At 58.6% G+C, this 22,077-nt stretch overlaps 8 protein-coding genes across 8 annotated transcripts; 6 read left to right on the top strand and 2 right to left on the bottom strand.

Annotated features, from left to right (window-relative positions):
- Nucleotide 1: 1 nt before the first annotated feature.
- Nucleotides 2-1,737, bottom strand: CONPUDRAFT_165356 (uncharacterized protein). Its single transcript, XM_007770364.1, has 5 exons — nt 1,693-1,737; nt 1,257-1,642; nt 925-1,193; nt 599-868; nt 2-535 (listed from the first exon to the last, which is right to left on the bottom strand). The coding sequence occupies exons 2-5, from the start codon at nt 1,604-1,606 to the stop codon at nt 282-284; spliced, it is 1,143 nt and encodes a 380-aa protein (XP_007768554.1). The 5' UTR covers nt 1,607-1,642; nt 1,693-1,737; the 3' UTR covers nt 2-281.
- Nucleotides 1,738-4,549: 2,812 nt separating this feature from the next.
- CONPUDRAFT_165355 (uncharacterized protein) lies at nt 4,550-6,916 on the top strand. The gene is made up of 3 exons (XM_007770363.1): nt 4,550-4,738; nt 4,886-5,718; nt 5,778-6,916. The coding sequence occupies exons 1-3, from the start codon at nt 4,708-4,710 to the stop codon at nt 6,834-6,836; spliced, it is 1,923 nt and encodes a 640-aa protein (XP_007768553.1). The 5' UTR covers nt 4,550-4,707; the 3' UTR covers nt 6,837-6,916.
- Nucleotides 6,917-7,229: 313 nt separating this feature from the next.
- On the bottom strand, nt 7,230-8,912 carry CONPUDRAFT_72943 (PIN domain-like protein; the record flags this gene model as incomplete). Its single annotated transcript, XM_007770108.1, has 7 exons — nt 7,230-7,238; nt 7,285-7,533; nt 7,638-7,800; nt 7,853-8,187; nt 8,248-8,421; nt 8,472-8,574; nt 8,632-8,912. The coding sequence occupies 7 exons, from the start codon at nt 8,910-8,912 to the stop codon at nt 7,230-7,232; spliced, it is 1,314 nt and encodes a 437-aa protein (XP_007768298.1).
- Nucleotides 8,913-9,018: 106 nt separating this feature from the next.
- On the top strand, nt 9,019-12,729 carry CONPUDRAFT_153683 (uncharacterized protein; the record flags this gene model as incomplete). The annotated part of the gene is made up of 8 exons (XM_007770362.1): nt 9,019-9,058; nt 9,105-10,346; nt 10,407-10,474; nt 10,546-10,752; nt 10,873-11,101; nt 11,158-11,211; nt 11,271-11,395; nt 11,428-12,729. The coding sequence occupies 8 exons, from the start codon at nt 9,019-9,021 to the stop codon at nt 12,727-12,729; spliced, it is 3,267 nt and encodes a 1,088-aa protein (XP_007768552.1).
- Nucleotides 12,730-13,731: 1,002 nt separating this feature from the next.
- CONPUDRAFT_82182 (uncharacterized protein) lies at nt 13,732-14,465 on the top strand (the record flags this gene model as incomplete). The annotated part of the gene is made up of 3 exons (XM_007770361.1): nt 13,732-13,869; nt 13,929-14,174; nt 14,234-14,465. The coding sequence occupies 3 exons, from the start codon at nt 13,732-13,734 to the stop codon at nt 14,285-14,287; spliced, it is 438 nt and encodes a 145-aa protein (XP_007768551.1). The 3' UTR covers nt 14,288-14,465.
- Nucleotides 14,466-14,631: 166 nt separating this feature from the next.
- CONPUDRAFT_137213 (uncharacterized protein) lies at nt 14,632-15,992 on the top strand. The gene is made up of 3 exons (XM_007770360.1): nt 14,632-14,690; nt 14,752-15,798; nt 15,858-15,992. The coding sequence occupies exons 1-3, from the start codon at nt 14,675-14,677 to the stop codon at nt 15,914-15,916; spliced, it is 1,122 nt and encodes a 373-aa protein (XP_007768550.1). The 5' UTR covers nt 14,632-14,674; the 3' UTR covers nt 15,917-15,992.
- A 237-nt stretch (nt 15,993-16,229) lies between these two features.
- Nucleotides 16,230-17,814, top strand: CONPUDRAFT_165351 (uncharacterized protein). The gene is made up of 3 exons (XM_007770359.1): nt 16,230-16,546; nt 16,607-16,918; nt 16,970-17,814. The coding sequence occupies exons 1-3, from the start codon at nt 16,442-16,444 to the stop codon at nt 17,555-17,557; spliced, it is 1,005 nt and encodes a 334-aa protein (XP_007768549.1). The 5' UTR covers nt 16,230-16,441; the 3' UTR covers nt 17,558-17,814.
- A 1,009-nt stretch (nt 17,815-18,823) lies between these two features.
- CONPUDRAFT_153680 (WD40 repeat-like protein) lies at nt 18,824-21,602 on the top strand (the record flags this gene model as incomplete). The annotated part of the gene is made up of 4 exons (XM_007770358.1): nt 18,824-19,873; nt 19,929-20,240; nt 20,289-21,308; nt 21,369-21,602. The coding sequence occupies 4 exons, from the start codon at nt 18,824-18,826 to the stop codon at nt 21,600-21,602; spliced, it is 2,616 nt and encodes an 871-aa protein (XP_007768548.1).
- Between the last annotated feature and the right edge of the window lie 475 nt (nt 21,603-22,077).

The following is a 22,077-nucleotide window of genomic DNA, read 5'->3' as shown; positions in this document are numbered from 1 at the left end:
GTGTCAGTATAATGCCCAACCACATTTCTCCCCAACATCGATAGTATAGTACAGAACATCTCCATCACCAATATATACAGCCCTGGGTACCCTAACCTAATACCCGAGCGCACGCAAGATAGAAAACCTATTGTGATCGCTCGCAGCAAAAAAGAAACGAAAGAAAAAAGATGATCGTGACGATGCGTATAGTAGTACATTGTGCAGATTAGACGCAGTGTAAAGTAGACATAAACATCTGAAGCAAAGCAAAGGCAAGAACGGACAGCAACAGGATAAGGCTACTGCTGTGCCCACCACGCGGGGAGGTGCACCATGACAGCCTCCTCGACGCAGCGCGTGCACATCCAGTCGTCGCGCTGCCAGCTCTTGTACGCATCGCGATCGCGCATACCGTAGATCGCGTCCATGTACTCGGGGTACGACACCAGCGCACGCGGCGGCGGCGGCAGCTCCGACGGCTCCGTCTCGATCAGCCCGAGCTGCTGCAGCTTCGTCTCGACGGGGGCCACGTACGCGCCGAGGAGATCCCAATCTGCGAGTACATCAATCAGCCCCTACGTCTTTAGTCGAAGCGACAGTGTTAAGAGCGACTCACTCGTGGGGTTGAACAGGCTGAGCCCCTTGACGGCGTTGCAGCGCGCACAGCGGTCCTTCGCGCCGTTGACGCTGTCGAGCAGGACGCCCGCGCCGGCAAAGTGCCAGGTGGGCCGGACGCCGCGCTCGACCCAGATCTGGTGGAGCGTGTCCGTGAGGAAACCACGTCGGCCGGAAGAGAGATGGGCCTTGTCGGGCATGTGGGCCTTGCGAGCGGCCGCGGTGAGGATGCACGGTGGGCCGCAGGTGAGGATGGAGTCGATGGTTAGCTCTGCGGATATATAGGTTAGAATTTGAGGAGCACGTTGGAAAGAGACGAGTGTTTACCGTAGTTCTCGGTGTTCTCGACTGCAGAGGCGACGGCACGCTTGAGGAAGCGCGCGACGCGCTCGATCTCCCGGAGCTCGGTGGTAGAGAATGCGGAGAGGAAGGCGAGTGCAGGTTCCTGGACGAAGTTGTGGCTCTCTTGTTCGCACCCTGTCAACCTTGCATTGCCGTAGAGGACTGAGAAAAGCCATATTCTGTAGACGGCGCGTTGGAAGCGCGTGGATTCTTGGGATGTTAGCTGTGATGTCCGCGACGTGCGATCCTTCTCCCTACGTACAACGGTTGCGGGTGAGTGCCCCAACATACACGTGAAATAGCTGAAGGGCGCTTACCTGAAGCTGAAGAGGTCTTCTAGACCGCAAATGATCTTGTTGACATGGGCGAGGAGCTGAGCTTCTTCCCAGGTGATCCGCGAGTTTTCGACGCACTCCTCCTCTGAAGGTACTACCTTTGGGCGCTTCTGAGCGTCATATGAGCGCACGAGACGGAGTGCCTGGGGCAATGCCGGGCCGATGTGGTTGTACGCGACTTCGCTGAGGATGTGGAGTGGCCGGGCATTGAAGACGTTGTAGGCGGACTTGGAGGCGAGGAGGGTGGATCGGAGGGAAGAAAAGGAGGGGAGAGAAGCCAGAAGGCGATCTGTGACATCGAGGTTGCACGCAAAACAATCTTCGGCGTGCATATTGGCGTTTACGATGAGGGCAGGAGGATGGAGGAGCTGGTGCGAGATGAGTACAAGAGTCTATCCAGAGAATGAGGATGACTGACCACAGGGGATGAACGTGCCCAGTCAGCTTGTGGCTGAGTAGAAAGTGTTCGCTAGGTGGGCTGGTGGGTTTCGAACGCTGTCATTTGAAGGGGCGGGGGAGGTATATAAGGCATGGAGCGGGGAAGGGACGCTATGCCAAGCTAATGTGTCCGCTAATAAGATGCTTCATCTGGCATAATTGGCCCGGTCGTTCGGCACAACCCCGTCCCCTCCTCCTTGATCCTCCCTTGATCCAGCCTGCGAAATCCTCCTCGTCACTTCCGAGCTTCAACGTGTCACGTTCGACAACACCCGCGCTACATCCCACCGGAGCATATCGTGGGCTAAGCTCGGAAAACACTTGAGCCCGCCGTGAGCTCAAGAATGAAAGATAGAGAAGAAGGCTATGGCGACATCTGACGCCAAAGTCGTCATCGGGCTCGCAGAGGTGCAATCCGAGCATACCCCCTTCTTGACCATAATATGATAAGACCGCGAGTGTTCTTTGCTATGCCAGCCGGTTCGCCTCCCCTGTTGGCTTGTTGATGTCCCTGCGCAAGATGCACCCTACCACTAGTCTGCACACCTGACTATACCGAGACAGAAAAACATTTGCCCCCCGCCATAGGCTGTTCATACGGGTACCTACAAACTAACCGAAAGGGCAAAACGACATGTGCAGCATCTTTGATCTTTGACGTCGGACGCTTTTACCCCACTCGTAGACGCTCTTGTCTGCTCTTGTCTTCTCTTGTCGCAGCGCAAGGCCGGCTCTCTCCGGCTGTTACCTCTTGCTATAGATCGCGTACACATGCCACTACAGCTTTCTGGCGGAAATCTATGGGTCTACAGCTCAGCTTCTCCATTCACTTGCTTTTAAAGCAGTACTCACCGTCCCTCGTCGAGACTCGTCTAGGCCTCAAACCACATGCATCTTCGTTCTAACAGAAAACTCGACTACATATGGGACTACTCTAGCTCGAGCAACTCACTGCGCGACTCTTGAGCATTACGGATCAAACCTCGAGGGCTCTTGTGCCGTCGTCGAATGGTTACTTACGTGTTCCTCCGTCGGCGCTTGACGTGAGATCGATCTCCTCGTAGAATACCGGGGATAATCTCATTGGGTACAGGCCACTACATGAGCGCTGAGCTACGGGGTCTACTTATCGTGGTTTTCTCTCAGCCAAATCAGAAAGTCAAATTTGAACATAAAGCCTTCCCGCGTATACCTCACCGTGTCTCGCCAGTAGCCCCGTCGAGCGACAAGATACCCTCGACCATTCCCGAAGCACTCTCCGCGTCCGGCGGTATTTCTGTTTTCTGCAAGTGAGCAAGCATCGGAGTCGCTCATCCTGGACCCGAGTCTAGCGTTCGACATTCAATGCTCTCGGGCGCCGAAGAGCCTGGGTAAGCCAAGCTGATGCCGTCGTCGAGGATCGCCTTGGTGCGTGTGGATTGTGTCCTTCTCTCTATTCTCTATGTGAACGTTCTGGTTTCTCATCCTCTCCCTGCGCGCTCCTTCGAAGCCTGTCCTTCCCGGCCCAGCTTGCTTCTGTATCATGATGGATCGATCTCAGTGTACCCGCGGGGGCTCCCAGCACCCCCACGACGTGGGAGATCCGCTTGACGTCTGCCGTTCAGTCAGCTCACTGTATGAGAAGAAAGGGGCGTACTTACAAGTGAATTACGATCTCGTTCTTCCATTCAAGTTAGCAGGCTTTAGCCACTCAAAGCTACTACTAACTACACCTCGCTTCTGAGAGTGAGACGACCTCTCTCATCTCGTCTCGCTTCGCTGATCAACCTCGGGAGAAACTCGGACCACTGCGTGGCGTAGACGAAACTTCTAACGCAGCTATCGGCTTCCATCACGAACAAGCTGGGCCTTCTGCGACCGAATCTCGTCACCTCGTCTGCTCGGTCAGCTATTACATCTCGTCACGTGACATGCGAAGCCAGTAAATTCAGCAGATTTTGGACGGTGGTGAGGTGTTCTGGTTGATCAAGTGATACTTTACAGCGTCGCATTTGAAATTTGAAAGGTCATACTTAGGGCTTGAAGCCGTTGCATACGTGTCCGAGGGTTATTATTGCTTATTCGGATTTTCTCTCAAGCCTGGGCCTGAGGAACCGCTGCATTTGCTGGTTTAGATCACATCCATCCATTCCTGTATGCCAAGGGATCAACCCCGTTGAAGGCGCTTCAATGCCAATGTACTGATACTCTAAGAGCCTGATGACTATCTTCTGATGTATTCGCGGTGCTTTCATTTCCTAAGCTCGGTTTCGAAGAATGTTAATTCATAGACATTTGTAAGCACTTCGAGCAGCTACTCCTAACCGCTTTCATGAGGCGCTCGCTTCGCGAGCCTGAATATCAGTATTGTCAGTCGTTCTGTTGCCGCCGACGGACATTAAGTACGTAAAAGTTGAGAACTGAATAAAATGAAGATCGACTGGTCCTTGGAGAGCCCAATGTTTGCTGCAAACGTTCAATGTTACCCGTTGTCCGTTGCCACTACGGACGAGTCAACCCAGCTCTCAAGCTTCAAGTTTAAGTCCGAGTCAAGGACTTGGAGAGCTGGACCCCTATCTTCGCGACGCGATCACGGTTTGGGCACGTGGCTTACACGCGTCGAAAACACGCGTCGTGGCTGAGAGGGAAGGCGTTGGTGATAGTAATACGAATCCGTGGGCGCGGGTATCAGGCGACTGGGCTCGTGCTTTGCCTCATGGCCGATGGAGTGCAGCTCCCGTTGGCTTCACCCTCTCTTGTTTCCTCCCTGACTCTACCTCGCCAGATTCATCTCGTCAAAGGCTCAAACTTGGCCTTTCAGTGCTTTCGCTGATTCCTCTGAGCCTGCTCGCGATCTTGCTTGATCTCGCTTCGAGTACTTACAAGGCTGCGCCGACCTGTCGCCCTCGATTATTCGACATTGAATCATCGGAAGAACGGGAGTGGCACACGACGCGGCGGGCTTGAAGGGTAGATAAGAAGAACATACCCACTGCATTCACAGTCACAAAACGCGATGCCCCAGCGCAGCGGAGGCGAACAAAGCGGTACGTTTTTCGAGGTCACTCGCACCTTCGATCGCTAACACGCGCCCCCACCTCTTCTGAATTATTCCCGCCTCACTGACCGCGCTCTCGCCCTACCCGCCCCACCAACGCGAACTCACCCATCGATGGCACGGCACCAACGACAAGACTGCAGCTACGACATCGTCCTCTGGGACGGCGACGTCCCGTGCGCCGTTCCAGCCCCCACCCACGGCCGTGGCCATGGCCCCAGCGCAGGCGGCGCGGCGGATCCCAGCCGCCAGGGGGCCCGCACGCGCCGCCCGCCGCCGGCGCCGGCGACGGTCATGCAGATGGTCGACGACGACTTCGACGCGGTGACGTACCCCGACACTGCGTTCCCTGCGTACAGCACGTGGGAGGCGGAGGCGGAGGCAGAGGACGGGCGGTGTCCTGTGTATCGTGAGGGCGTGTTGCAGGATGTGCACGATGGACCGCAGATGAGCGCGATGCGTTGTGAGTCGGGCTGTGATGGTTGTGGGCGCGGCGGAGGGGCTGGGTATGGGCAGGGGCAGGAGAGCGAGCGGTGTTATGAGGCGCGGTCGAATGGGTGCGATGATGGGAGTGGTAGGGGTAGTGGTAAGGGAGATAGGGTCCGGGACGACGGGTACGGAGGCCGTGGTGTGCAGGCGCTCAGACCGGGCATGCTGAGCCGGACGGACTCGAGGCGCACGGACGGGGAGAGTGGTCGGCAGAGGGAGAGGGAGATCGAGCATACCATGGCGAACATGAACATGCGCGGGGAACCTTACGCGCCCAGCGAGCAGGGGGTATCGGCGGTGTCGGAGGTGCGCTCGCCGAGGATGAAGGCGAGCGAGGGCAAGGCAGGCTCGGGCTCCAGCGCGGGAGGTCCAGGAGGCACCACCAAGAAGGGCAAGACGGTGACTGACTGGCGCGAAGAGGTCGCGCGCCGCGCGGTGGCGAATGGACACTCGCTCGCGCGGACGCCGCAGCACTCAGAGGTGCGACATCAATACTGATTTCACTCTGTAGATCGTTCGTAGAGCTCAAACACGCACAGGGCGCCCCCTCGGTCTCGGCCGGCGCCTCCTCCTCCTCCGAGGCGCGCGCGCGCGTCCGCCGCATCCCGCCGCCGGACGCGTACCCGCCCGCACAGGCGTACATGTCGCGCTCCGAGCGGATGTACACGCACTCGGAGCTCAATATCACCATCCCCGGGGGCGGGGGCGGGGGCGGGCTGCTCGATCCCATCTCGACGTCGACGCCCAAGGCGTCGCAGCATCCCCCGTCCCAGTCTCAACCCCAGCAACAGCCCCAGCAACAGGCGCCGTCCCAGCAGACACCGCCCCGCCACCGCGGGCCCGGCCAGGGCGACTACGACCGCACGCGCGACCGCTCGCGGGAGCGCGAAGAACGCGCGGAACACGAGCGCCAGGAGCGGCGCGCGCGGCGGCGCGAGAGGGAGCGGATGCGGGAGCGCGAGAGCAGTCCGGCGCGGTCGGAGCATATTTATACGCTCGCGGAGCTGAATGCGCTCTCGAACGACGAGTATATCGCGCAGCTGCATGAGCGCGCGCGGAGTCGGCAGGCGCAGGCGCAGGCGCAGGCGCCGGAGCCTGTGGAGAGGGGCGCGGAGTCGCCGGATGCGGTGGCCGGGGCCACGCAGAGTCAGAGGGAGAGGGAGAGGGAGAGCCAGGGCAGCCGCAGCAGAGGCCAGAGCAACTCGCCGCGCAGCTCGCCCAACTCGCGCCCGCGCGGCGGCTCGGGATCCGCGTCTTCCCCGCGCTCGCCGCTCCAGACCCACTCTCACTCTCACTCTCACACCCAGTCCCAACTCCACTCGCACTCGCACTCCCTTTCGCACTCAGAAGGAATCCCCACCCCGCCCGCACCCTCCGCATACGTCTCGCGCTTCCTCACCACGCACTGCACCCCGCCGCTCACGCACCTCGCGCCCGTGCTCGGCGCGCTCGGCGTGGCGGGGGAGACGCACATGCGCGCGATGGCGCGGCTGAGCGAGGAGACGCGGGACCGCGAGGTCAAGGCGGAGATGCTCAGGCGGGGCGCGACGGTGCTCGAGTGGGCGGTGTTTGTGGATGCGCTAAGGGGGCTTGCTTGATTTGCGTTGGCTGTCGGTGGTGGTGGGCGTGGGGGTTTTTGGGAGGAAATTTAGAGTGATGTTGTACGATGTAGAATTTGACTGGGTGTTTTCTTCTTCTTCTTGATTTCTTGTTGTTGTAGAGAACGTAATTCGCCATGCATGCCAACGACGTCCGTTAACCACTCGAATGAGCCGTGTGCCGATGTTCCAAAAAATACCTATGAAACTTGCACGTCAAGACGAGCGAAAAAGTCTAGGTCCATTACAGATATACTCAGTACGATATACACAGTGCACGAAAAAAGATGAACAGAGCGAACGGTCGAACAACATAACCCCAAAACCGCTCCCAGCGCCTCCCTATTTCTTCGTCTTGCTCTTCTTGCCCGTCTTCGAATCCGCCTCCTCCGCCTATCGCAGCTACAATCAGCACTCGCACATCCCAAACCGCCTCTCTAACACGCACCTTTCGCTTCGCCCCACCCTTCTTGCCCTTCTTATCCTCCCCCGCGTCCTTGGCACCCCTCTTCTTCGGCGGGGAAGACGACGAATCCTTGGGCTTAACGGTGAAAAACCCATCGAGCCGGCCCTGCTGCTTCGTGTTGAGGAAGCGCTGGAGCTTCTCGGCGCCCTTGCGCACGCGCTCCTCGTTGAACCCTTTTTCGGTCACGAGGAAGCGGACGAGGCCGTCGACGTCGGGGTCTTTCCATTCGAGCTGCGGTTAGTGAGCCAGTGAGTCAGTGGGTCAATGGGGGTGGGGGAGAGAGAGGGAGAGGAGAGAGAGATGTGTGGGACAAGATGGGTGGAAGGAAGGCGCACCTCGACCTCGTCGGCGGGGAGAACGTCGGGCTTCTCGAACAGCTTTTTGGCCTCCTCCCAGGGCCACTCCTCCGGGACCTGGATGCCGCCGCTCTTCTTCTTCTTCCCGTCTTTCCCGTCTTCCTCTGCTGCTGCTGCTGCTGCTTCCGCCTTCTCCGCCTGCCTGCATCATCCGTTCAGCACACCCACACTCCGCGCAAACAGAACCCACCCACTTCTCCCGCAGATGCTCGACAACGCCCTTCAACCCGCCATACTCCCTAATCAACTTCAACGCGCTCTTCGGGCCGACACCCTTGATCGGCTCGAGATAGTCGCACCCGAGGAGGATACACAAATCAATGAACTGGGACATGTCCATCTCGAGCCCCTGCAGCGCGCGCTCGAGGTGGATCTCGCTGATGGGCGCCTTTTTGGCCTCGGAGAAGGTGAGGTGCCGGAGGAGGACGGGCGCGTGGAAGGTGAGCGTGTCCATGTCCTCTGAGCCGGCGGCGTAGACTTTGCCGCCGCGCGCGAGCTCGGCGCATTGGGCTTCGGCTTCTGAGGGGGCCTGTGGGGTTGTGTAAGTGGGGGTTTATACAGATACGATGAGAGGGGGGAGGGGACGTACGACGATGACGGGGATGCCCATGAGGCGGAGGAGCCGGCGGCATTCCTCGTTGTGCTCTTTAGTGACGCGGACGGTGCGCCGGGAGAAGCGGTCGACGTCCTCTGCGGTGCCTGTTTCCTTCGCCTCCTCGCCCTCCTCCTTGGCCTCTTCGCGCTTTTCGAACCGTTTCGAGAGCTGGAACGGGCGTGTCAGAGAACGGGACGGTTGTGCTGGTGGGGACGTACGACGCCGGACTTGAGGTCTGGGGGTTTGCCGTCGAACACGTACGCGGGCTTGATTCCGTTCTCCACTATTCGTATCGTGCGGTAGAAGAATCCCATGAGGTGGCTGTAAAGTAGCTACCCGTCAAGTTCCCAATGAGTGAACAAACAACGACGAACAGACCTGGTCGTCTCGCCAGCGTCGTTGGTGAGCATCTCGCCGTCCTTTTGCCTGACGGCGATGAGGAACTGGTATATGGACATGGAGGCGTCGATGGCGACTTTGCGGCCGAAGAGGGTCTTGATGTCATGCTCCTGGGCGGCCGGGTAGGGAGTGAGGTCAGCGGGGCGTCGTCTGGGGCTCGCGGCGGGTGAAGAGGGGGAGGAGCGGGGGAGGGAGCGGTATACCTGGATGGCCTTGGGAGCGTGCTCGTTGATGAGGGCGGTGAGGCCTTTGATGCCCATTGTGATAATTAGGGGAGAGGAGAGACAGACGCGTGCTGTGACGGAGACGCGTGACTGACGCGGTGGTGAGTGTGACGTAACGCAGATGATGCCGTATTCTTCTGCCATGGACGCCCCAAGGAAACGACGGAGACTCGACACAGATGGTCAGTAGGCGACACTGTATATATCATAGACTGACGCGATAGACAGCCAAGGACGACGAGGATGACCCCAAAATGCGCCGTCTTCTCGCAGAAGAAATCGACCTCGAGATATCGATCCGGCAGAGACTAGTCGCCACCCTCGAGTCCCGCATAACATGGGCCATCCTCATGCAGGACGCACTCCAGAGCGACCTCACCAGTCCCTCACACTCCTCTCCCCGACAAGACACCGAAGACTTCCAAGACGCCGCCCTCGACGCCCTCGACGCCGCCGACTGTTCCGCAGCTTTCATCTTCGACCGCGACGCCTCCCACTCCCTCGACCCCCCCGACTCCCCCCGCGACTTCTCCCCCCTCGCCCCACCATCCCTCCCGCCTCCCCTCCCACCCCGCACACACAAACCCCGCCTCGCCAGCAGCGCCCTCCGCCCCGGCACCCGCGGCTACGGCTACGGCACCGGAGGCACCGCCAAACTCATCTTCATCCGCGACAGCACCGTCGACCCGCCCGTCCTCGTCAAAATGGCCTGCCCCGACTGCGCCCGCACAGACTTCACAAACCTCCAGGGCCTGCTCAACCACGCCCGCCTCCGCCACAAGCGCGAGTTCGGCACACACGACGAGTGCATGCAGACCTGCGCCGTCGTCGTCCCCGAGCACGACCGCGACTGGGTGCTCGCGAACGGGACGGAGCTCGGTGGTGTGAGCTTGCCGAGCATTAGGAGGCTGTTTGAGATTGCGGTGGGCCAGGAGAGCGGGTATGCGCCGCTCGCGCATGTGCAGCCCCAGGCGCCTGAAGAGGGTCCGGCGTCTGAGCGTGCACCGATGGACGCGAGCTCAGGGGGCGCAGGGCCGCCCCCTGAAGAGGCGCCCGCTGTCGTGGAGGGACCGAGCACGCTCCTCTCGCGTACGCTCGGCCTGCACGCTGACACGCCCGCACTGGCCGCCTTTCTCGGCAGGACGCCCAAGCGGCGCGGTATCAACGTCTACGACGCCGACAAGTGCGTAGATATCCTCGGTCTCGAGCCACCAGACGCGAACGCGAGCAAGGGGCGGGCGTGGCGAATGACAAAACCCTCGCGAAATACCCCGCGCGAGTCAGATCTGTCTACTCCGCCCCTTCCAATCGTAGTCCCTGAAAGTACTGCCAACGTGACCGAGGGCACGGGCGTGGACGATGCGTTTCCCGTGGCTCAGCCACTACTAGGAAGCGCGGGCGTCTCTGCGACGCGCTTCCACATCGTGCCCCGGATCGTAGTCTCGGACCGCAGCCTAACCATTCCCAAATGTACGTCTTTCCGTCCTTCTCAGCTCACAAAAACTGCCTACACAACCGTCTACTCCCTAGCACGCCGCTCAGAAGTCCCCGAGGGCCACACCCACCGCTGGATGCTCGGCGTCTCCTCGCCCTCCTACGTCCGTCCCCCATCCCCCTAGGAGCCAAGCCACTCACTCACTCACTCACTCACTTATACGCGCGACCACAGAGCCTACACATCACCGCCTTCCTCGCAAGCATGTCCGTCACCTGCCTCACGCAGCCCGCGCCCGCAGGCCTGGGCGGGGGCCCCGTCGTCGTCGACGGCGCGCCGTTCGCGGCCGTGGGCACGACGGACCGGCCGTTCCTCGCGCGGCTCACGCTCCGCTGGGCGGGCGGACGCACGCCGCCGCTCGAGGTGGACCATTTTGTCGAGGTGCGTTGCGGTCGTGCCGTCGTCTCGCATTTTCCTATTTCCCGCCGTGCTTCTCAATACTAAGACTAACTAACTCGACTCGAACTCGACTGTATTTGCTTTTGTTTTTGTCGTGCGCAGCTCGATGCGTACGGATCACAGTCGGCGGTGCTGGGCGAGGAACAGGTGCTCGACGTCGAGCTCGACGCGCGCACGGAGCTGTTGCCCGTGCGCGCGGGCGTGGAGCTGCCCGCGCTCGATGCGAGTGCGGCGCGCAAGGTGCGCATGGTGCGCGCGGAGGAGATCGGGGAGGCTGCTGCTGCGGTTGGTGTGGCCGCGGGTGCGGGAGGGGCTTCTTCGAGCGAGAATGGTGCGGGGTTGTTTTGCGCTGCTACTGCGGGGTGTAGGCTGACTGGGGGCGGGCAGCGTACGTGGCGGTGTTGAAGACGTTGTTGCCTCGCGCGCCGTTGACGATGAGAGGTGCGTCGTTTCGGCGCGATGGGGGTCGCGGGTGTGCTGATCGTGGGTTTTGCTTGCAGATGTGAAAGGACGCGGGACACCGCAAGTGACGTACAAGCTCGTCTCGTCCCCCGCCGAGCTCGCGAGACTCGTCGATGGGCGGCGCAAGGCGATCGAAGTGAGCCCGTCGCCCCTGCGGTTCCCCGTGAGTTGTCGAATTCTGACGCGCACGGACAGTGGGGCCGCGCCCGTGCGCTTCGCGAGCTGTACGACCACCGCGTTAAGCTCTCGCCGACCAGCCCGAGCGGGGACGCGTACAAGCCGCTCACCACCGGCGACGTGTACGCGTGGCTCGAGGACGAAGGGCATTTTCCGCGCTCAAAGGCCAAGCTCTCTGCGTCCGCCAACGTCGCGCACTCGGGCCCGAGCGGATCGGTAGGCCCCGACGGGAAGAAGATGGGCGGCGCGGCGGCCGTGGCGGCGGGGATGGACCCAAAGGCGCTGTTCGACGAGGTGTGCCATGTGTGTGGGCTCAAGCTGAAGATGCACCAGAGCGCGCGGGCGGGGTCAGGCGACGTGCTCAGGCGCGAAGGGGCGGCCGCGTGCGAGATTGTACCGGAGAGCGAGCGCAGGACGGGTGTGCCTGCGCTCGATATGGACCGGATTGCGGGGGGCGAGCTCGCTGCGATTATCCGCGCGATGCCGCCTGCGCGGGCTCCAGTGGTGGGTGTTACAGCGGCGGAGCAAGATCAAGATCAGGACGAGGATGGGGGCGGGGACGAGGACGAGGATGCACACGCGAAGAGATATTTCGCGCGGTACACCGCGCGCGACATCGTCTCGGCCGCGCACCCCGCGCTCACGCTCGCGACGTATCGCATCGCGCGCGCCCTGGGGCTCCCGCGTCTCCCGCGCGTGCCGGTGCCTGTGTCGGTGCCGGGCAGCGCCAGTGCGAGCCGGGGCGCGGTCGAGGCGCGCGTGGCGCCGTATGCGATGATGGCTGCGTGTGTGCGGCCGCTGGTGGGGGTGCTGGTGAGGCGCGCGGTGGAGGTGGCGAGGAGGGATGTGGCGAGGGCTGTTGCTGGGGATTGGGTTGGGGGTGCGGGTGCGGGTGCGGGTGCGGGTGCGGGTGCGGGTGCGGGTGCGGTGGGTGATGGGAGCAGGGAAGGTGGAAGTAAGGAGGGGGCCAAGGGAGGAGGGAGGAGGAAGGGCGGGAAGGACAGGGCGTGTGTGCTTACGCCGAGGCATGTGTTTAGAGGGCTGCAGGCGGGTGCGGCGGGGGTGTGTGGGGGTGGAGGTGCGGGGACGGGGCGGGCGGTGGGTATGCAGGGGTATGCTCATGTGGGTGCGGGTGTCGGTGCGGCGGGTGCGGGTGGACACGCGATGACGACGACGGCAGCGGATGCGGCGTTTAATGCTGCGGTGATGTGTCTTGGGAGGCTGGCTGTGCCTATGAGATTTTTGCAGGACGAGGAGGAGATGGATATGGCGGGGGTGGAGGGAGGTCCGGAGATGCGGGTGAAGCTCGAGCCTGAATAAATTGTCTTTTGGATTTTTCGGTCCGCTGGATATCTGAGTGCTTCGTTCGTTGGCTCGTCATTGCAGGAAGGATTTTGAGCATGTTCACACAGACAGCCTTGTCCGAGTTCGAGGAGTCTTCACGAAGGAACATAGCGGCTTGAGCGACGTCGACCGGCAACTTCCGGGCGGCTTGTCAACATGATGGCATCGTTGCCTTGATTGTTCCTTGAGCTGCCTCGCTTCGGACTGGCATGTCGATCTTTTCGGAACCTCGTGTCCTGTCGTCAACAGCGCCTCGTATGACTCCCGTATGCTGCACTGCAGTTCAATCTCGGGCTGTGCAGACTCGTGTGTTCAACGATGACCGTCTTGGTCAGGGATGACGGTGCGGTCAAGGTAAGCTCAAGGGCAGAGTTGGCCGTGACAGGTTGTGATTTGTCGCTTCGTGTCGGTGGTCTCGGGTTACCGTGTGAGATTGGTGTTGGGTGTCTTGTGGGCAGGTGCGTTGTCGTGGGGTACGTAAGGTAAGGGTGAAGTATGCTCGTCGGGTGTAGTTTTGGTCTGTGGAAGTGTGTGCTTGCGCGACACCAGCCCAGGTACGAGTGTCGATCCTTCCGACCGAAGCCGTGCTCGAGCTAGGATGACTAATTCAATCTCTCGAGGTAAAGTCTTCCTGGCCGCAATCACAATTAATTGTAGGCCGCGTTTGCATTAACTGCCTTCGTCTCCAGGACGCCGCTCTGCACAATGCACAGCCTCTAGTATTTGCACCGTTTCATTATCGGGCACGTCGATGCCGTGTGTCTCGGATTGGTGTAATGAAGTGTGGAAGGTGGCCAACGGGTGCATTTTTCGTTGACGTGCTCCCTGGATTTTCACGCCGTCGGTCTGATGTCGCCGGTCGTGGGACGGTATAAATCGAAGTCGGTGGTTTCTTTGGTTTTGCATTCTTCGTCTCTGTCGATCTTCTTCCCAAGCCTCAGTTTTTGATTGCTGCGCCTTACTTGTCTAACAAACATCATGAACTTCGCCACCACCCTTTTCTCCGTCTTCTTCTTCATCGCCTCCGTCCTCTCCCAGGGCGTCCGGCTCTCCTCGCCCACCGACGGCCAGACCGTCTCCCCCGGCCAACAAATCGTCGTCTCAGTCACGCGTCCCGTAAGCGTCCACCACTAACTTCAATAAATCCAGCCAACCAACACTCACCCCCATCTCAGCCCACGCTCTCCAGCTCCGAAGAAGTCGCCGTCGTGCTCGGGCTCACCACCTGCTCGACGTCCACCGGCTGCCCCGCGCCCACGGACGGCCTCGCGCACGTGCTGTACAACGGGCCTTACAGCCCCGCGTACCCGGACCCGAACCCGGCGCATCTCCAGCCGCATCAGAACTTTACGGTCGCGATTCCGGCGGATATGCAGCAGGGCAAGGCGGTGTTGTCTGTGTCGCACTTTGCGTTGCTTGGGGTGAGTGCCTTGTTGTTGTGCTGGGTAGGTTTGTTGGCTCATCTTGTGATGGTACTTAGGCGGCGTTGATTCCCTGGACGCAGTTTGCGAACGTTACTGTCGATGTGCAGTAGGTTGATGCGGTGTGATGCTGTTCTGGTTTGATGACAGAACGCATACATTGTTTGAATGTTTTTACGGACGCTTTACTTTACGTGGATGATTATGTTTACTTAGTCGATCTCCAGGATAATTATGGACTATTTTCAGAGTTTACTGCATGATGTTAGTAGCTTACGCATTAGAATCGAGTCTACTTGGGATTTCCCTCGGGTAACCTTCAGGGCTTCTGGGTAGGATGTCCGAGTCCGAAGTGACCTAAGCTTGTGATTGGCCGTCGGACTCGGATCATATGTTCTTCCGAGTTCCGACGTCGCGTCTCGACAGTACACGGTCTCTCTTCTCGTTCCCACCGTCACCAATCCCAAAGCTCGCCGGGACTTGATTTCTGCTTGCACACAATGGGTACACCAGTCGGTCAGTACGTTTCGATCCCTCCCTCTCAGCCAGGAAGTGTCACCAGCAAGCTCAAAACCAGATGATGGCTACCACCGCTTCGTCAAGGCCATAACACCACCTATCGTCGTTAACCTTCATGGCGCCCGCTCTCTCATATGGCCGTCGCCGACTCCCAAACCGACGTACACGCTTCTCTTTGTCCCCGGCAATCCTGGTCTGGCCGAGTACTATCGAACGTACCTCGGGGAGGTCCACCGACTTGTCAATGAAGCCGAGAGCCAAAACGGCCTCGAGATTGTCTGTGTTTCGCAACTTGGGCACGATGCGGCGTCCGACGGGTTCAACCTTGAACATGAGGAGGTGGTTAACGTCGACGCACAGATCAAACACAAGGCGAGCGTCCTCGACAGTCTGGCAGCCCGCTGGTCTGATACTCGTGGACCGCCACCCAGGATCATCCTTGGCGGTCACAGCATTGGAGCGTACATGGCGCTCGAGGTGGTCAGACGCAAACTTAACACCGTACCGGTCGATGCTGTACACCTCTTGTTTCCGACTGTGCACCATATCGGGCAGACTCCGAACGCAAACAAGCTCGCTTGGCTGTTCCGCGCTGCCGCAGGTGGCGCCATTCACCAGAAAGATGGTGCTTCTTCACCCGACAAAGCCGCGGTATCATTCAGCCCTACACTGTTCATGCTTCTCCGCGCTGCCATCGCATGTCTCCAGCTCATCCCCTTCTTCATCATCAAATCCCTCATCCTCCTCGCCTCCCCAACCCAGAACCCCCACGCAGTCCGCGCCACCGCCTCCCTCGTCCTCTCGCCTCATGCCGCGCGCCAGGCGATCGGCATGGCGCTCGACGAGATGCGCAGCGTCACCGCCGTCGCGCCGTACCCGGACCCCAAGGAGGGCGGGGGCGTCAAGATCCGCGCGTACTGGTCCAAGGGTGATTTGGACGGGTGGGCGCCGGAGGCGGCGCGGGTGGCTGCTGAGGAGGCGCTGCGGCTTTCTGCGTTTAGGCTTGACGATGCGCAAGCTGGTGGGTCTGTTCTGGTTCTGGAGGACGTGCCTGACCGGGCGTCGATGGTGTGCGAGGTAGGGATGCCGCATGCGTTTTGTCTAGGTGGGTGGATTGTTTTTGTTTACTAGCGAGGTACTCATGTTATGGGTGTGTTCTATCAGAGCATAGCGAGGCCATGGCCAAGATTGCTGCTGCTTGGATTATACATGACTATCCATGAAGCATACCCCAGACATTCCCTCGAATTCTTTTTCTAGATGTGAACTCATCATTGGTAGACGTAGAATCTTATTCTTTCTGAGCTCGTTGACAAAGTCATGTCTCTGTGCCTAAGGGTAGTAATCGCGATATGTTGTGTCGTCCCTTCAGGTGGAAAGTGAACAGTTAGGGGCTGATTTCCTAAATGGAACGGTCCAAGCAAGTCCACAGCCACAATACTGAGTCCGGGTTCTTCGCGTCCAAGCGCGTCCTTTGTCCGCTCAACCGACGCCTCTTGCTGTCTGTTTCCTCGTTGCATTGACCATCGACACCTACAGTGGCAACGCTTTTCCTTGCGCCCTACAAACACGTTTGACAGCTCCTCATGGCCTCATGGCCTTCTAGAAACCTGGCACCGCCGTCGTGCTCTTTGAGGGGGGTGCCGACTGCCAGGGACGTTTATGTTGTGGCGGCACGGCGGGCTGCATAAAACGCGTCCCGCTGGGCTTGGTCCTGCCCCAATTCCCCTTCTTCACTCTCTATCATCATGCCCTCTCTGTTCAAGACCCTTGCTAGCATCAAGCATCATCTCCGTCTCCGGCGGAACAAGGCAGGAGATTACAAGTTCTCGCATTGGCGAGATGTTCAGCCTGTGAGCACCCTAGCAGCCTCCTCGCTCCTTCCGCATGAGCTGATTATTCCTCTAATATAGGTTATGGATATCGACGTCCCTGAAGGTCGGGTCTCAGAGTTCCCTAACGACTCTGACGAGTCCTCGGATCCCGATTCCAGCGATGATGACACCTCCACTACATCCCACGACGAAGTCGTTGAGATGGACGACGCGACGCGCTCACTCTCCAAGCTGTCTATCTCCGGCGTCCAGCGTTCCTTGCATCCTGTTTACCTCAGGAACTCCTCCTTGATTGCTGTGCAACCGAACGATGAACTTTTCCGTGTTTCTCTCCGCAAGCGCAAGGTGGAGCGTGATGAAGATGAAGACGACAGGGCGTTTATTGAGAAGGTGGGGTGTTTTCTAAGTTCGGTCAATGACGTTTCTCATCTTCTTGGACAGTCTGAGCGCCCAGCCAAGCGACAACGCGCAGCTCTTCCACCTCAAGTTGAGCGCAGACCCAACCCCCATGCAACGTCGCCAGGTCATGGATCCGTTGGTGTCCCGTCGCCTCCTCCTGCCCTACCACAACCCGAGCCCCAGAACAAGTCAGGCTCGATGAGTCCTTCAAGTCGCCCAATGAGAAGAGACGCCGTGAGTGTAGTCCGCCGCCGATACAAGTCCGAGCAGAGGGCACGACCTTCCCCGCGAAAGACCGTTCGCGCCGACACCCAGCCGGCCGTGAGCCCGCCGTCTCCTTCCAGATGCCCTACGGAGGAAGTAGCGGACGACGATGAGATTACAGAGCTGACGAGCAAGATGGGCGGATCTCAGCTGGCGCCGACCAGAGTCGAGGAATTCGTCAGACATCCCTGCGTCCAGGCGGCGGTGAAGGCGGCGTTCCTGCGAAGCGTCGTCAAGATGGAGAATGAGATCCGCAGGCGGGATGCAAAGCCCAGGGAGAAGAGGCGGCGGGACAAGGAGGCGAGGCGGCGGCGAGGGTGCTGCAAGTCTGGTCATCAGCTTTCTGCCGTTTTGGCGGCCCAGTAGGTAGAGACCCGGCTTGCATCTTGCTCGTTTCCCCTCGACGCTGCTCCTGTGGACATTCTGATCCCAAAGAGAGCGGCAGGCTCGGCTTATTTTTCTCGTCGCCTCACCGAATAGGGTCGCTTTCTCGGTTTTGGTATCTAGCATCATCATCATGATCGCGTCTGGCTGTACGAGTCGCCCTTTTTGTATCGTAATAGTTGTTTATAGTGGTACCCCTGGACCTGTTACTCAGACGTCCGAGTTAACTTACTGATACCCTGGTTTCTGTACTAATGCCATTGTTTATGCTTTTTGAACTGGTGCATAGCAAGATTGCGTGGCCAGTCCAAGCGCAGCAAACACATACCGGCCGTTGCCGAATCAACAGGCCTCAATAGCTTGAATTTGCCGCATATTCCGCACACGGCAGGCACTGCTTCAAGTTCGTTTTAACCCTCACTAGTAAGTACAGCTTGTAACCAACTTGGAACGTTGACATCTTGATAGGGTATCGCTGAGGTAGTCACTCAGCGGCTCCGCAAGGAGCTAGAGCTGGGGAGCTGGACGAAATCTCTGTTATGATGCCCGTCTCGTTCATAAGCGCTCAGGAACGCTACTCGACCTTTTGGACAATCCTTGGGCGCATGGGACAGTGAGTCTCGTAATCTGCCACGCGACAACACCAACTGAAGGACTGGGATATATGCGCACACCTCATCTGCGTAGTGCACACACATTAGATTCATATACTGCCAAACGAAAATGTCAAAAGGACTAGGGTGTATGCGCACCATCCTGAGTCATCTGCGCAACGCTCGCCAAGCTCAGGCCTTCGCGACGGGCGTCACGGTGCAGTGCTCGTTGGCTTCCTGTTCTCAAGGCAGCTTTCCTTCTCATCAGATACCCCACGTCATGGTTCGTGTGTAATTAACTGTAACTTGCTGTACGCTGACTTCATTGGGATGTTGTAGAATGAAAAGGCAACTTTGGCCCCATGATATACTCGGTCGGTGCTATTTGGAGCACCCCAGAGCGCTAGTACCATCTCGCATATAAACACTCCCCATGAATGCGCTTATGAAGCGCTAACCCTCTGATACCCCCTCGCACATTTGTGGAAGGACTTGCTGACGACGACAAAGATCTATTGCTACCCAGGAGCGTGCCTTTCTATCGCAAGTCCACCCATCTGCCTCGAGTTCACATATTGCAAGTACGTTTCACCGTTCATCTGCACCCGTCACTTGTTAATGCGAATCCCTTCCGCCTTTGATACAGTCGACGACCATGCCCACTGCTATGCCCTCTGTGTCTAGCCCTCTCAATGATTCGCATACGGCATTTTCCCTTTGCACCCCAACAACTCTAGACCCGTCACCAACCAGCGAGCCCATTCGGAAGTACGCCCACCAAGGCGAGCCGAGATCGATCGCATTCTCTTGGGATGGTAAACTGCTCGTTGTTGGCACGGTAGCGGGATCCATCCACATATGGGACGTTGCTACAGAGAAGGCTGCCCATGCGCCCCTCGAGGCCAAGGACATGGACGCCGTCTTCGCTGTGGCCATCTCTCCCGATGGCAAACATGTCGCCGGTGGTGGTTCCGACAACATCATCCGCATATGGAACATCAGCGAGAGTGAAGACGGGGCAGAACCACTCAGGTGCGAGAGCCGCCATACCGACTGGATCCAGTCCATCGAGTTTTCGCCCGACGGAAAGCGCCTGGCGAGCGCCTCACTCGACCAAACGGCCCGTTTCTGGGATGCAGAGACTGGGCGCGAAGCCTGTGCAGCGCTCAAGGGCCACAGCAGCCACGTATTCAAGGCACTTTTCACGCCGCTGGGGAACCAACTAGTCACCGGCTCCGCAGATGGCACGCTCAAGGTATGGGGTGCTACCTCGCCTGGCAGTGCACCCCGATGCCTTCGGTCGGTTCAGGTGGCCCCGTCAAACTGCTGTCTTGCGCTCTCACCGAGCGGGAGCACCGTGGCCACGAGCAATTCGGATGGGAGTGTCATCGAGCTGCGCAGCTTAAACAGCAAGCGCGTCACCGAGTTGGGACAGGGAAGGATATCTGGCGTTAATTGTCTGTCGTTTTCGCCGAGCGGCATGTTCTTGGCCAGTGGCTCCGCTGACGGCTTGCTGCACGTCTGGGACAAGGATACCAAGGCTATGGCAACAGATCCCTACAAGCACCCATCTGGTGTACAGGCAGTCGCTTTCTCCCCTGACGGACGTTGGGTGGCCAGCGCGTGCAGGGATGGTTATGTCTACCTTTGGTACATTGGTGATATTATCATGGACATTAGCGACCAATTGACGAATGGCGTCGAGGTGGGTAATATTTGATCTCGTTATGCAGTCGAATTCCGACCATTGCTATGATTAGACCAGCAGCACCGCGAGCACCAACGTTCACGACGATCCCCGTACAACGTCTTTAGTGTTGTCTCTGAGACGGAACTTTCCCTGGCTTGAACGAGACCTAATGATGGACTCCCCGACTACAGAGGTGAGCGATCTGACGTTCTGGCTTCCCATCCTATGTCTCACCTACCACTTTGTGTTTCCTATCATTTTGGAATGCTTCTCGCCTTCTCAGCTCATGTTTGACCAGCGGTGTCCATACTTACTTTCAGGCGAACCTAGCTGCCAACAAAGTATCATGAGTGAATCGGGAGCTGAGTATGCACTTGGCGGAGTACGTATTCCAGCATTATCCTTAACAACCGACTGAACCAATCACTAGATACCAACACCCTTCATCGATAGACGACCACGAACACGACGTTCAGAATTCTACTCAGACCTCCTAACCCGGCTTCAGCCGTCAGCGTCTTCTCGCGAGCCTGATCAAACGCTTCCGCACATGGAAAGGCCGCGGGCACTCGCATACTCCTCAAATGGAAAACACCTTGTCGTCGGTACCGAGGGGGCGGTCGTTCAAATATGGGACCTCGAGTCAGGTTCTGTTGAACAAACACTCGAAGATGCCAGTGGTGGCATGGGCGCCGTCTTTGCCGTGGCCATTTCCCGCGACGGGAAGCGCGTTGCTAGCGGCGGAGCCGACAACACCGTCCGTGTTTGGGACGTAGAAGGGGGCGGGAAGCCCATTGCATGTTCAGGACACCGTGATTGGATCCAGACCCTCGACTTTTCTGACGCACCCGACGGCCCGTTGCTTGCCAGTGGGTCCCTCGATCAGACAGCCCGTCTCTGGCGGGCATCTACTGGTCAGCCCGCGGAAGATTCAGTCTGGGCTCATAAGGGAGACGTATTCAAGGTCGCCTTCACTCCAGACTATAACAAACTTGTTGCTGGCTCAGGAGACGGAACGCTCTCGGTCTGGGATGTCTGGTCAAACTGCGACGAACCTCACCGAGTGCGCATCAATCCCTCTAACCGCTGTCTGGCGCTTTCACCAGATGGCAGGACCATCGCGACGAGCAACGGGGAGGGATCGATTATCGAGCTACGAAATCTGAAAGGGAGGTTGGTCAGAAGAGCAGTCAGGGACTCGGCATTGAACATCAGCAACCTCTGTTTCTCCCCGGATGGTAACTTTTTGGCGAGTGGCTCCAACGACGGTTTTGTCACCGTGTGGGATATCCAGGATGGGGTGCCAGCAGCGCAGCCATTCAAGAATGGCACTCTGCCTATACAGGCCATCGCCTTCTCTCCAGACGGGCAACGTCTCGCCAGCGCATGCGGCAACGGGGAGGTATGCATTTGGGACGTGAGCGACATTGTGCCATGGCGGACACTCGAGGTACGGGCTCAAGCGGTGTTACTTTACCTCTGAGTTCTTCTGATCAGCTCACGCGCGCAGGGCACCGTCACAGTCGTTTACTCTCATTCGCAGACGACTGTGGCCGAGGCGGACGATGATAAGTCGACACATTCAGGCTCACATCAAGAGTCCAGGTCTCTTCTATCAGCCCCAAGTCCAACGGCTGTTTCGGAGCGGCAGCCATCTGACTCCACGAACGTCGATCGACGCCGAAATTCTGGCGAGGAGTCATTCATGGATGTTGGTGTTTCTACATACTTAATCTCTGTCTAGACCTTATTGAACACGTTTGCGGTCGCTAGTGGCCGGCGATTCCATCTAGTTCAGGTTTGCTCGATCATGTTGATAGTGACAGACTGGAGGTGTGTCTGATGTATTGATTTGTGTACTCCTTGCGTACTTGCGTCCTTACCGCTGAACACTAGGCCTTAAACGAGTCGGCTCACAGACCTTCTCATGATGGTACCGAAGGGAGTTCTGCTCAAGAGTCGGAACGCAGACGGGTTCCCCTTCGAGGAAGCGGAGCAGTTACAGTTCTCTTAGCACGAGCGAAAAAGGCTAGTAGCGACATATTGAGCTTTGCCTGCCGTAATGATTCCTATTATCATAGCGTATAGCTGCGGCTCCACCGCCCGTATGGCTGCAAACATACCGCGAGAAGGAGAAGGAAAAGAGGACGGAAAAGGACAGGGAGAAGGAACATCGAGAACGCGATATCGCATGCGTAGCTACCGTCCGCCCATATAGC

Source organism: Coniophora puteana (genome assembly GCF_000271625.1).
Source record: "Coniophora puteana RWD-64-598 SS2 unplaced genomic scaffold CONPUscaffold_6, whole genome shotgun sequence".
Classification (NCBI taxonomy): domain Eukaryota; kingdom Fungi; phylum Basidiomycota; class Agaricomycetes; order Boletales; family Coniophoraceae; genus Coniophora; species Coniophora puteana.
Note: the sequence above shows the minus strand (reverse complement) of the source record. Positions and strands in the feature narration are given on the sequence as shown.

What these genes read in the sequence shown, in the direction of transcription:
- CONPUDRAFT_165351 (XM_007770359.1), top strand. Translation starts at nt 16,442, where the DNA reads ATGCCCTCTCTGTTCAAGACCCTTGCTAGCATCAAGCATCATCTCCGT. An exon ending in ATTGGCGAGATGTTCAGCCT is followed by an intron (nt 16,547 to 16,606) that starts GTGAGCACCCTA and finishes CCTCTAATATAG; the next exon opens with GTTATGGATATCGACGTCCC. An exon ending in ACAGGGCGTTTATTGAGAAG is followed by an intron (nt 16,919 to 16,969) that starts GTGGGGTGTTTT and finishes CTTCTTGGACAG; the next exon opens with TCTGAGCGCCCAGCCAAGCG.
- CONPUDRAFT_165356 (XM_007770364.1), bottom strand. Translation starts at nt 1,606, where the DNA reads ATGCACGCCGAAGATTGTTTTGCGTGCAACCTCGATGTCACAGATCGC. An exon ending in GAAGACCTCTTCAGCTTCAG is followed by an intron (nt 1,194 to 1,256) that starts GTAAGCGCCCTT and finishes CGTTGTACGTAG; the next exon opens with GGAGAAGGATCGCACGTCGC. An exon ending in CGAGAACACCGAGAACTACG is followed by an intron (nt 869 to 924) that starts GTAAACACTCGT and finishes ATATATCCGCAG; the next exon opens with AGCTAACCATCGACTCCATC.
- CONPUDRAFT_165355 (XM_007770363.1), top strand. Translation starts at nt 4,708, where the DNA reads ATGCCCCAGCGCAGCGGAGGCGAACAAAGCG. An exon ending in CAGCGGAGGCGAACAAAGCG is followed by an intron (nt 4,739 to 4,885) that starts GTACGTTTTTCG and finishes ACCAACGACAAG; the next exon opens with ACTGCAGCTACGACATCGTC. An exon ending in GGACGCCGCAGCACTCAGAG is followed by an intron (nt 5,719 to 5,777) that starts GTGCGACATCAA and finishes AAACACGCACAG; the next exon opens with GGCGCCCCCTCGGTCTCGGC.
- CONPUDRAFT_137213 (XM_007770360.1), top strand. An exon ending in GCCGCATGCGTTTTGTCTAG is followed by an intron (nt 15,799 to 15,857) that starts GTGGGTGGATTG and finishes GTGTTCTATCAG; the next exon opens with AGCATAGCGAGGCCATGGCC.